Consider the following 12,668-nt stretch of genomic DNA (forward strand, 5'->3'; position numbering starts at 1 on the left):
AATTCATCTTAAGCGTTTAGGAAATATGATTTTAAGCAATAAACTCTAAAGAATAAAAAAAAAATTAATAAAAGTATAATTTACGGTGCAAACATAAACGAGACCACATATGAAAGCAAAATAAAATAAAATAAAATAAAAAATAATAAATAAATTACCTCTGCCACATACACAATACATTTAAATACATTTATGTATTTAAAAAATAAATTACAATGCAAGGCATTATGATCTTTGTATTTCTATCTGTTTCAAAAGAAAATAATTTGAATCAAGTCTTTAATACTACATTTATGATTTTTGTTCTGTAATTTAAAATTCGAAACAGTTAATTATCTGAGGAGAATAAATCCTTAATGTGAAAGAAATGATAAATTCCGAAGTCAAAGTCATCTTCGAAATGATGATTCAATTTCAGCTGTTTTATAATTTCGAAGCTACATAAATTTTGGTTCGTTATACACACTACAGTATTTTTACAGAAGAAAAACAGCAAAATTGGGAAGGTGGTATTAGAGTTTGGAAAGAGCTTAGGCTCAAGACTGATACTCGATAATTTTTGGCCATTTTCGAGTACTGGATACTGGAATCAAAGCCCGACCGGCTTTCGAGCTCTGTAGATACAAAATGTTTTTCGTTCTGCATTTTGTTTTTAATTTATTTGTCAACTTATTTCTTAAGAATCCTAGAAGACATTTTATTGGTGTCCTAAAACTGCTCTTTTTTAAGTACATAAACACTAAAACTTTTGTAATTGTATTACGGATAAGCAAAGTTAAACAATAAAAGGATTATAAATATATACAGCAAAGTAATGCTTTTACATTTACCAGTACTTTTACCTTACCAGTGCTGAAACTTGTTTTGGTAAAGAGATGGATTTGTTACTGCCTAGAGTACATACAGTACAGTACATAGGAATGCAAGGATTTTTAATCTTTACCGATAGAAACAATATACTTTTAATTTTAAATGGTAACGTGTATGTAATATTAAATAATGATTTTCTTAGTATCAGTAAAAAAACAAAATTACAATTTGTTGAACATTGGAAATGCCGTGTTTCGCAAAACAAACATTTATTACAGAGTAATACGCAGAGAAATACACGCAGAGACACAAGCAGAAATACAAACAGAGATACAAGCAGATCATGTTTTAACAAATCATAAACAAATAGAATGGGATTAAGTTTCGGAATATTTCGGACCTGACAGAAAGCTAATGCATCGAATGTGACAGAAAGCTATACTTCCTTTCAACCAATAAGAATGCGATTACTAATATCTCAACCCAAATTTAGTCGACTGAATACATGCATATTCTAGAATAGAATTTTCTATTTTTTTTTTTTTTTTTTTCTAGAATAGTAATTATGCCGAAAAACAAAAGATCAACCGTTTGGAGTCATTTCGCCAAGGCAGACCAAAATTATGCATGCTGCAATAAATGCAATAAAAAAATTTCCATTTGAAATGGAAATATGTAAACAATGCGTCGTCATCTAAGCAGCGTTCAAAACATTGACGTTGACAAAGTAGAGGCAGAAACGGCAGCTAACAAAACAAAACCTTTGGATAATTTCGTAATCAAAACATCAAATGAAGAAATTGTTGCAAAAATGACTGCAGTAGATGGTGTTGGCGCATTTTACGCCAACGAATCTCGCCAAATCATCGCCTCCTACGATTGAGGCAACAGACTTGAAGAAGAAATCTAACCGGTCTGACGTGAGCAATTACTTGTAACCGAAGCTCACAATTAAATTGTATTTTGCTTCACTGTAAATATTTGTATATGATGTTTTTCTAAATAAAATAATTAAAAACGAAGCAGTGAAGCTGGTCCGTCGATAAAAAATAACCTTTAAGAAAAATAAGTTTATTCATCTGGCTCCGTCGACCCTGGAGCCTACTTCAGCGGTATGGATATATTAATGAAAAGCAAAGCATCCCTAAAGGGGAAAATAACTAGATTCGAAACTTTTGTGCAAACTGCAAATAGTGATGTGGACTTAGTTGAACTTAAAGTTAAACTAAAAAACATTCAAGCTCTTCAAAAGAAAGTTGATGAACTACGAAGTGCGTGCTACGCACAAATTGAAATGAAAGATGATGATCTGACCAAAATTGATGACGACTTAAACCAATGTGATGATCGTCTGGAAAAATTGGAGGTAAGAATTGAAATTCTCATTAATTCTTACAATAAGTTAAATTCTGCAAAAGCAGTAAATGTTACTGAAAGTAATGTAGATGAAAATTTTCAAATCAAAACTAAAATCCCAGCGTTAGTTTTGCCTGAATTTTCAGGAAAATATGAAGAATTTAGTTCATTTAAAACTCAATTTGATGATTTAATTACAAATAATGTTCAGCTGAGTCATTCACAGAAATTGTATTATCTAAGATCTTGTCTTACTAATGATGCTAAGCATTTAAGTAGTAACTTTGATAATTTTGAATCTTTGTACAATGCTTTAGAATCTCGCTATGATAATGAACGTCTGATTGTTGACATTCATGTGCAGAATATTTTAAATTTTGAAAAGATTCAATCCGAAAATGCGAAAGATATCAGAAGTATGATTGATTGTATACAAAAGAATTTACGCGCTTTGAAAGTATTAAAATATGAACAGAACAAGTTATGTGATGTTTTTCTAATAAATATTCTTCTTCAAAAACTAGATAAATAATCTAAAAAAAATTTTGAATTATCTCACAAATCGAAAGTAGTTCCAACATTTGACGAGTTTATTAGATTTTTGGAACAGCGTGAATCAGTTTTGTTATCTATAAATAGAAATATTACACCCGGAAGTAGGGTTAATATAAATAAGAATTCCACTCCTTCCCATAAATCGAAGGTTCTTTTGACAAATGAAAATAAAAGTAAAAACTGTGTTGTGTGTAGGAGCCTTCATCCTATTTTCCTTTGCGATACATTCTTAAAGTTAAGTGTTCATGAAAGATTAAAATTAATTCGTTCACATAAACTCTGCGAATTATGTCTAAGGCAAAATCATAAGAAAAGTCAGTGTCTCTCGAAATTTAAATGCGCTTGCGGGGAAAAACACAATAAATTAATATGCATGGATAATGAAGGTCATTCGAAGACTCCTTGTCGCTCGGTGACGCCACTTAGACAAAACAAAAGTGAGCTCGATGCCGCCGCTGGAAAAGGTGACTCAGAATTGAAAGCGTTGAGTGTTTTAAGTAACAAGAATAAACAAAAAAGAAAAAGTGTACTTTTTTCTACTGCAGAGATTTATGTCCGTGACGCCAATAATCGAAGAATAAAAATCCGTGCGCTTTTAGACAGCGCATCTAATATATGTGTTCTTACAGATAAAATAAGTGAATGCTTAGGAATAAAAAGGGAGAAAATTAAAATGCCTGTTACAGGTCTTAATGGATCAATTCAAAATATTAAATGGAAAGTGAATACATTTATTTCAAATGAAGAATGTACCTTTAATGAACCAGTTGAATTCTTGATTGTAAATAAGATAACAGGACTAACTCCGTGTACTACGTTAGATATTTCGAAAGTAGAAATTCCACAATTTTTAAATTTAGCTGATAAATCATTTTATGAAGCTTCAGAGGTACATGCCCTTATAAGTGCTGATTTATTTTTTAAGGTTTTGAAAAATAATACGTATAAAATAAATGATGATTTATTATTTAAAGAGTCTGAATTCGGATGGATCGCATGCGGGAAGCTTAACGAAATACAACCTTCTTATCAGGGACATTGTTTTCTTGTGCAAAATGACTCTCTTCAAAATACTTTAAAACTTTTCTTTGATTTAGAGGGACTTGGTATTCGCGATGATCCAGTTTTGCATGAAAAGGATCAGGCAATGGAAATTTTTAATGACACCGTTGAATTTAAAAATGGACGTTATGTAGTACAACTACCTTTTAGGAAACATTATGAAGAATTATCTGATAATTATTCCTTGGCGCGGCAGCGTTTTCAGAATTTGTGGAGAAGATTTAGTCATGATCCTGAGTTACATCAACAATACCGTGAAATTATTTGTGATTATTTAAAAGAAGGCATAATCAGCATCGTAAATCCTGATACAAAAGAAAATGCTTTAAACAAGCCTATATATTATTTGCTTTAAACAAGCCTATATATTATATCAGGCCGTGCGGAAAGAAAGTAGTTTAACGTCGAAAACTAGGATCGTCTTTGATGCGGGTAGTCATCAAAATAATGAACTTTCTTTAAATGACTGCTTGTGGCCAGGGGTTAACTTAAATCCAAATCTTTTGGATTTACTAATTAATTTCAGATTGAACAAAATTGCATTTTGTTCAGATGTTAAACAAGCTTTTCTGCAGATATGCCTCTCTGATGAACATAAGGATGCAGTTCGTTTTCTTTGGAGTAGTGATGATCTAAGTGTTGATAAAAGGCCCAATTTACAGATTTACCGTTTCAATCGAGTAAATTTCGGGGTCAGTTCGAGCCCATTCCTGTTAGCAGCTACTATTAGACATCATATTAAAAAATACAAGGAAGATTTTCCCGAAACAGTTGAAATTTTAGACCAGTGTTTTTATGTAGATGATCTCATTTCTGGAAGTGAGGATTTTGAAGAAGCACTTGAAGTATCTAAAAATGCTAAGAAAATTATGGAAGAGGCTGGAATGGTCCTCAGGAAGTGGATTAGCAATAATGCTGAATTAATGGAGCAATGGAAGAATGAAGAATTCGATACCTATCCTGCAGACGCTACTCTCAGCTTGGGCGCACACCAAACTAAAATCTTGGGACTTTCTTGGAAGACGCACGAAGATTATTTAACTATGGATACTAAAAATCTTTTGGAATTTCTTTCTATGGACATAAATACGAAACGCTTCTTACTTCAAGCAATAGGGAAGATATTTGATCCTTTAGGATTAATTTCGCCTTTCACCATTCGAGTTAAATGCCTCATCCAAGATCTCTGGAATGAAAAAATTCAGTGGGATGAACCTTTACCAAAAGAAATTGAAAAGGAATGGAAGAAGTGGTGTGCTGAACTTCATCACTTAGAAAATTTGAAAATACCTAGGTTGGTTAATGATTCTGCATCAAAGGAAGATACTGTTGAAATACACAGTTTTTGCGACGCAAGTAAAAAGGCATATGGCGCTGCCATATATTTGAAGGTGAAGATACTCAGTGGAATATCGGTGAAACTCCTAACTTCAAAAAGTCGTGAGGCTCCATTAAACGGTGTAACCTTACCAAGATTAGAACTATTGGGTGCTCTAGTTGCAGCTCGTCTTAGTTCTAAGGTAAAGAGAATCGTGAATCTGAAAAGATCTTCTGTTGAATACCATTGGACAGATTCCAAGATTGCACTTTTTTGGATAAAGGGTGCAAAAACCCGATGGAAGCAATTTGTGGCAAACCGAGTGAACGAAATCACCAGCTTGACAGATCCTAACTCTTGGCATCACTGTGCAGGTAAAGAAAATCCTGCCGATCTTCTCTCACGTGGAATGAATGCTGATTCCTTGGTGACAGATTCTAGATGGTGGACAGGTCCAGAATTCTTGATGCAGCCTGTCAGTTTCAAGAACTTGCAACCATTTATTCCTGAGATTGAAACCATCGAACAAGTCGAAAAAGAAACTTTGCGGCGAGAAAGGAAAATTCCTTTTGAAGATGAGACTTGTAAAGAGACAGCCCTGCTAAATGACAGCTCTCAACATTTTATTGTGGACGACCTCTTAGAACTTTCAAACAATTATTATAAAATTAACCATGTTTTGTCTTATATTTTCAGGTTTATTTTCAATTGCAGGAATAAGGTAAAAAACACAGGACCACTGTCAGTGGAGGAGGTAAGAGAAGCCGAAGAAGTGTTGATTAAGCATGAACAACGAGTTCTCCTTGAAGGAAAGAAACTGCCAAGTAATATTTCGAATTTATTTCCGTTTTTTGATGACAAAGGAATAGTACGTGTGAGAGGAAGGCTGAAGAATGCTTCAGTGCCATATTCTCAAAGACATCCTCCTATTTTACCTAAGGGTTCAAGATTAAGTAAAATTTATTTTGAAAGTTTACACAGGAAATTATTTCATGTTGGACCACAAGGTCTGCTAAATGCAGTGCGCTTGAAATTTTGGCCTTTAGGTGGCCGTAGTCTCGCACGCAAAACAGTACATCAATGTGTAACGTGCTTTAAATGTAAGCCCACTCTTTCTTCACAAATTATGGGTAATTTGCCTAGTGAAAGATTTAATGTTTCAGCTCCATTTTCTATTACAGGTATTGATTTATGTGGCCCTTATTTAGTGAAATTTAAAAATCAACGTAAAGGTATTCTGAATAAATTGTATATTTGTATTTTTATATGTTTCGCAACAAAAGCCATCCATCTTGAGACATTAACAGATTTGACTTCCGATGCTTTAATTGCAACACTTAAACGTTTTACAAGTAGACGTGGCAAATGTTTCAAAATTTATACCGACAATGCTACTAACTTTGTTGGAGCGAATTCAAAATTGAAAAAATTTTATAAGCTCATTAATTTCCCAGACAAAGAATTAGCTAATCATTTTTCGCAAGAAAATATAGATTGGAATTTTATTCCACCCAAATCGCCTCACTTCGGTGGACTTTGGGAAGCTGGGATAAAATCGGTGAAGTACCATCTTAAACGTACGATTGGCAATTTTCATTTCACTTACGAAGAATTCGAAACGATTGTCATTCAGATAGAAGGAATATTAAATTCGCGACCGCTGACTCCTCTTTCTAGTGATTCAGAAAGTTTCGAAGTTCTGACGCCAGGTCATTTCTTGATAGGGCGACCTATAACAGCAATTTCTGAGCCGTTTTTAACGGATTTAAAGGAAAACCGCTTAAGTCGTTGGCAAAAAACTACAAAAACTATACAACTTATTTGGAAAAGATGGAAGTCTGATTACTTGAATACTTTACAATCTAGATCAAAATGGATGGTTGAAAAAAATGATCTGATGATCGGCCAAATGGTTTTGATTAAAGAAGATTTTCTGCCAATTAACAATTGGCTTTTAGGGCGAATAACATCATTGTACCACGGTTCTGATGGAAAAGTCCGTGTTGTAAAAGTTCGTACCAAAACAGGGGACTATAAAAGGACAATTAATAAAATAGCTGTATTGCCTATTGAAGTTTAGCAAGTTGTGAATTATGTTACTCAGTTGTTAGTAATTATATTGAAAATTATTTTTCTCAATAATTTTGTATTCATGTTTTGTTTACTTATTTTATATTTTTCTATACATATTTTATTGTTTACATGAATAACTGAAACTCTAATACTGGTATTTCATAATTAAATTTATGTTAAGTTCTTGCATGTGAACATAGCAAGGCCGGGCGGGATGTTGGCGCATTTTACGCCAACGAATCTCGCCAAATCATCGCCTCCTACGATTGAGGCAACAGACTTGAAGAAGAAATCTAACCGGTCTGACGTGAGCAATTACTTGTAACCGAAGCTCACAATTAAATTGTATTTTGCTTCACTGTAAATATTTGTATATGATGTTTTTTTAAATAAAATAATTAAAAACGAAGCAGTGAAGCTGGTCCGTCGATAAAAAATAACCTTTAAGAAAAATAAGTTTATTCAGATGGTTTATAAATTCGTCAAATCACTCTGTCAGAGTTTATTCGACAATCTTCGAAAATCATTGGCCTTAAGAGGTTTGAAGCTTCCAGCCAACGAAAAATCTCTAATGGCTCTTGTTCATAACCATATGGAAACTGCGAAACAAAAAATCAAAAATGATATTAAGAAAAGATATTGCCGAATCAAAGAAATTCTCCATTACCATGGATGAATGGACCAGCATACATCGGTAACCGGAAATTCCTGAATATAAATCTGCATACTGCCTGCCAAAAAAGCATCAATCTTGGACTGGTAAGCATTTTTGGAAGTTGCGATAAAAAAAAGTGCAAGAACTCGTACAAGAGCACCTCGTATCTTTTGGTCTATCATTTAAGCAAAGCACGATATTGTATCCACTAGTGGGGATGGAGCAAGTGTTATGATCAAATTTGGAAAAGAATCACCTGCTTTTTATCAAACATGTCTTGCGCATGGCTTGCATTTGGCTGTTACAAAAACTTTTATAAAAAAAATTCAGGAACAGAAGAAAGTATAGACGAACGTTTAGGAGAGACTGATGATTTTGATGATGTTGATAATGGTTTGAGCATTAATGAAACTGAATTACAGAATGAATCGTTCAAGAAAATCATAAATAGTGTGAGACAAGTTGCAATTTTTTTCAAAAATTCTGCTGTGCGTTCTGATTTGTTCAAGTCTAAATGTAGAGAAAAATTACAGATAGAGCAACAACTCTCTCTGGATTGTGAAACCAGATGGAATTCAATGCTGAAAATGCTTGAAAAATTTGTAAAATTTGTTACGAAGGATGTACTCATTGAACTTGTATCTGAACGTCTTTTAACAAATTTAAACCTGGAATTAATAAGATCGATAGTCTTGTCGTTAAAACCAATTGCAGTGGCACTTAACGCTATGGGTGAACAACAAGCCACTTTACCAACAGCATATATTTATATCAACGTTATGCGAGAGAACGTAACTGAACAAGAATCTGAAATAAGTAATTCTCTTTCTGAAAATATCGATTTTTACATCAATAGCAGGATCAACAAAAACATCATAGATTTGATGAATTCATTAAACAACTTAAATAAAGTGCCGTCAAAAGCTTCTATAGAACTAGCAGCTTCTTTGATGAAGCGTTTATTTCCTTCACCAGATTCGTCACCAAATTCATCAAATGAAAAATCAAGCAGTGAAGCAGAAACAACTACCAAAGTTGGTGCTTCTCTTGAAGAGCAACTTAGAGTACTATTAGAAGCTCCAATCAACAAACTACCGAAAGGTGACCGCTTTAAAATATTAAGTCAAAAATTTACTTTGTCAGAAAGTAATGGTGAATTGACTGTAAATTTAAAGCGGTTACTTGAAACTATTTACAATATAAAACCAACGTCGATTGATTCTGAGAGGGCATTTTCCGTGGCCAACAATTTTGCACCAAAATTAGGTGTATTACAAATTACGTATTCAGAGTAGTAATATACAGCTTTTAACAAAATACTGGAATATACGATGGGAATAATGGGTTATCATTTTATATTGAAATTATTTGTTAATAGGCAGATAAAGTGGTTGAAGATGACAAGTCGTACCTGCTAGTATGATATCGGCAGGAATAAAATTTTAAAGTATTCGTATTGAAGTTTAAGCTTACGTTTTAAAAATTCGAATATGTAATGTGGCTTAAATACAAGGTAAGACGGTAGTTTTTATTAGAAATTTGAGTATAATTTCCGAAAATCTCATAATATACTCTGAAACAATATCGGAAATTGCCTTCGAGACGAAAGAAAGTCTCGAAATTGATATGAACGTTTTACCATTATTTTGATGTAGCATGCAGTGTTATTATAAGGGTTTTCGAGTGGCCAGTTCAGTACAGGCAAATATTGGATTACCATAAATTTCCCTATGGTGATTATCTTCAAAATAAGAAAGGTATTGAACGTTTTCAAAAAAACATCCGGCTGATTAATTTAGGCGTTTTTCTGTTACAGATATTAAGACACGAACTTGTCTTGCATATACAGCAAAGTTCCGGAACAACCATGCTGAGGTATGTATTGGAAAACGTTGAAAGTATTCCTTTTTCAACATTTAATCAATCAAGCTTTCAGAAAAGGAATTTATTGAATGAACTGAAACAGAAAGAAATGAACCAAGTGACATATCATTATTCAAAATATATCCTCTGTAAAAGAAATAAAGAGGACCAAGCATTGTGAGGAATCAAGATATATTCGCGTGAGAATGATGAAGTATTAAATGTATTTCTGAAATTTATCAAAAAACCTAAAAAAATAATATTAGAGAAATAGTGAATATTCATAGTCTACAGAATGATATTTTTACAAATTGTGCAATCTATGTAGCAAGTTATTTTTTGAACTATATATATTTGAAAATACTTTATTTAATAGTATTAATGATGGTTGTAAATAAAAAACTTAAATATAAATCAAATTTAGAAATTTTCTTACTAATACGTTTCGTTCACTAAAAATGCTTGCAGTTGTATTAGAAGCAATTCTTTTTTCCTCTCCTTAATGCATTATAGATTATATCAGACATTAGATTATATAAGCCGAATAATGTCGTTACACAGCATTATATACTATTCATCCAATAGCATAACGTCGCTCGAATGTTCCGGATTATCTGATATTTGTTGTATGTGGATCAAGGATGCACACAAAATAGAATAGGTACCTAGATAGTACGTTTGTGAGAACATGGAATAAAATCTAAAGCTTAGTTCGCGTTGCATGTATTAAGAGCCCGAGCAAAATAAGAACCAAAGCTAATAATTTCAATGTGTCTCTAAAATAGTATTTTAATGATCCCTTTTATTTCAACGATTGATGAAATTTTATTTTTATTTTTATTTTGTATATCCTAAACCCTCAGTATAAATAGTTGAGTTTTTAGATTTATTATAGTAATGAATAAAATATTTTACAGTAAAGTACTTCTTTTGTTTGATTCATTTTAACCTGCAATTTTTATTTTAATATGTAACTATTCGAAATTCGGATAATTATTTTGAATAATTCTACATGTCCTCTAACATTTGCGTAATTTCTTTATTATTGTAGAAATAAAAATAAAGTAAATCTAACGCTACAAAAGATTTGCTTGATTTCTCGCCATGATACCATGTTTCTCAAACCAGTGAAGATTATAGAGCTCTCCATAGCTAAAAGGGAACTACTCAATTGCTAAAGTATTAATATTTTAATCGAGATATGAATAGGCTCTTCGTAGGTGAAGAGACAAAGCGTTGACCATTATAATGCTTTGTAGGTGGATTATTTTCCTAGGATTTATATATCTTGTCAAAATGAATAGACAGACTTTAAAAAATAATTTTTAATTAAAACTAATAATTTAAATTCTTCATAGTAATTTCTTCTTGAGAATTACTGCAAATCTATTTAAGATCTGAAAACAAATATTGCAGGAAAATGCGCAAAAACTTGTCTATAAAACAGTAATCAACGAAACGAAGATAAATGGGTTGTAGCTAATGGAAGATTTTGACAAATGGTAGCATAATGCGAATGATTAATAGCAGCAGTGTTCCCATCGGCTTTGATTCACGTAAACTTATATAGTTGTCTTCCGTAGATTTTCTGTCGTCTTGTTATCGATAATTTTGTGCTCTCGACAATCAAGTTAAATATTTTATTTTCTGTTTTTCAGGTTTATACGTTATCAAGGTATTGTTTTGGTACCTTAGGTTATAAAACGTAATCTCATAAAGTATATATGCATGTAAGATAAAAATGTATGAATCAGAATTATAACTATAAACATTAATTCTTCCTCTCTATTCTAAAATCGTAATAACTTATCTGCATTGCATCATTCAAATTAATCATGCGATCTTACGTAACCGTTTATACCAGGTGCCTCTTGACAACCAATCACCGAATTGTAAACCAAAACTTTTCTCTTAGCGTGCTTCCATCTTTCATAACGACGCACTTCAGCTTTTGCTCTCTACTGTGCTAAGATGTAATTTCGCTGGCTTGTTTTCTATCCCAACAATATCAAAAATGTAAATCTTCTGTGGAAAGGCACGACTAGAGTGCCAAGTGATTGTGGCCACAAATATCAATTGGAAATAAAAATGGAATTAAAACTGCCTCGACTGCCAAGTTCTTTAAATACTACGCAATCAAAATTCTTCTTCAATATGGATCTAATCACGCATCGACAGTGTTCTGTCTTTTCCTTTTCCTGTGCTTTTAATATTACATTTAAGCCGGTAAGGATAGTTTCCTGCAGCCTGAAACTTCAATGGAAAATTTAATTCAGCTCTTCAAATCATCGTTTTGTGATAAATCCAAGATAATGTGAAAGAAGTAAATCATCAAGTTTGTTTTTTTTCAGTGTTTAAAAAATAACAGATCATTCTTCTGCTGTGGTGTTTTGCAAGTGCTTCAAAAAATAATCACGCGTAGTGTTTACAGATTGAAAGTAATCTCTCGATAAATTGAGAAGTTCGAATGCCTAGTAAAAAGAAAATCATCAGTAAGTTACCGTTTAGGAATTGAGCATTACAGCGGGTTCAAGGTCGATCTGAGTTAGTGTTTTTCAAGTATGTGCCATAGAAAATTATTTGCACTTCCGCTTTTTCAACAGCTCAAAAATTATTACATTCGTGTGAATCTAGCTCAGGAACTAAATTATTTAATATGTTGCGAATTCTATAATGTTCTAATATGTTCTAATATTCTAATATGTTCTATAGTTTTCATTTAAACTTTGATTAACAATTTCTGCAATTTGTTTTAAGAAAATCTGAAATTCTTGTTCATTAATTTTTCTAATTTTTCATAATTATGTGTAGGCAAATTAAGTAATTAATTTTAAGTTATTTAAACTATTCATAGGGAAGGGTATTAAGATAAGTTTTTATGTTTTTGAAATTTTGTTGAGAATTTTGAATACGAATTTTATAATTATTCTAAAAATAAAGATGTTAAAAATAAGTGAAATTATTACAGATACGTAA

The 12,668-nt window shown here is 32.2% G+C and overlaps 1 protein-coding gene across 3 annotated transcripts in view; it reads left to right on the forward strand.

Annotated features, from left to right (window-relative positions):
* The first annotated feature begins 1,659 nt into the window (after window positions 1-1,659).
* LOC146997612 (uncharacterized) overlaps window positions 1,660-12,668 on the forward strand; it is a 522,595-nt gene continuing 511,586 nt past the window's right edge. For all 3 annotated transcript variants that reach the window (XR_015040718.1, XM_085815236.1, XM_085815238.1), the window contains exon 1: window positions 1,660-2,176. Coding sequence is in view for 2 of the 3 variants with exons in the window: in XM_085815236.1 (XP_085671362.1) it covers window positions 1,925-2,176 (252 nt within the window). In the remaining variant the exon portion in view is untranslated. The remainder of the gene's footprint in view (window positions 2,177-12,668) is intronic.

Source organism: Stegodyphus dumicola, chromosome 4 (assembly GCF_044657685.1).
Source record: "Stegodyphus dumicola isolate Sdum_Otavi_A_Nest chromosome 4, ASM4465768v1".
Taxonomy (NCBI): Eukaryota; Metazoa; Arthropoda; class Arachnida; order Araneae; family Eresidae; genus Stegodyphus; species Stegodyphus dumicola.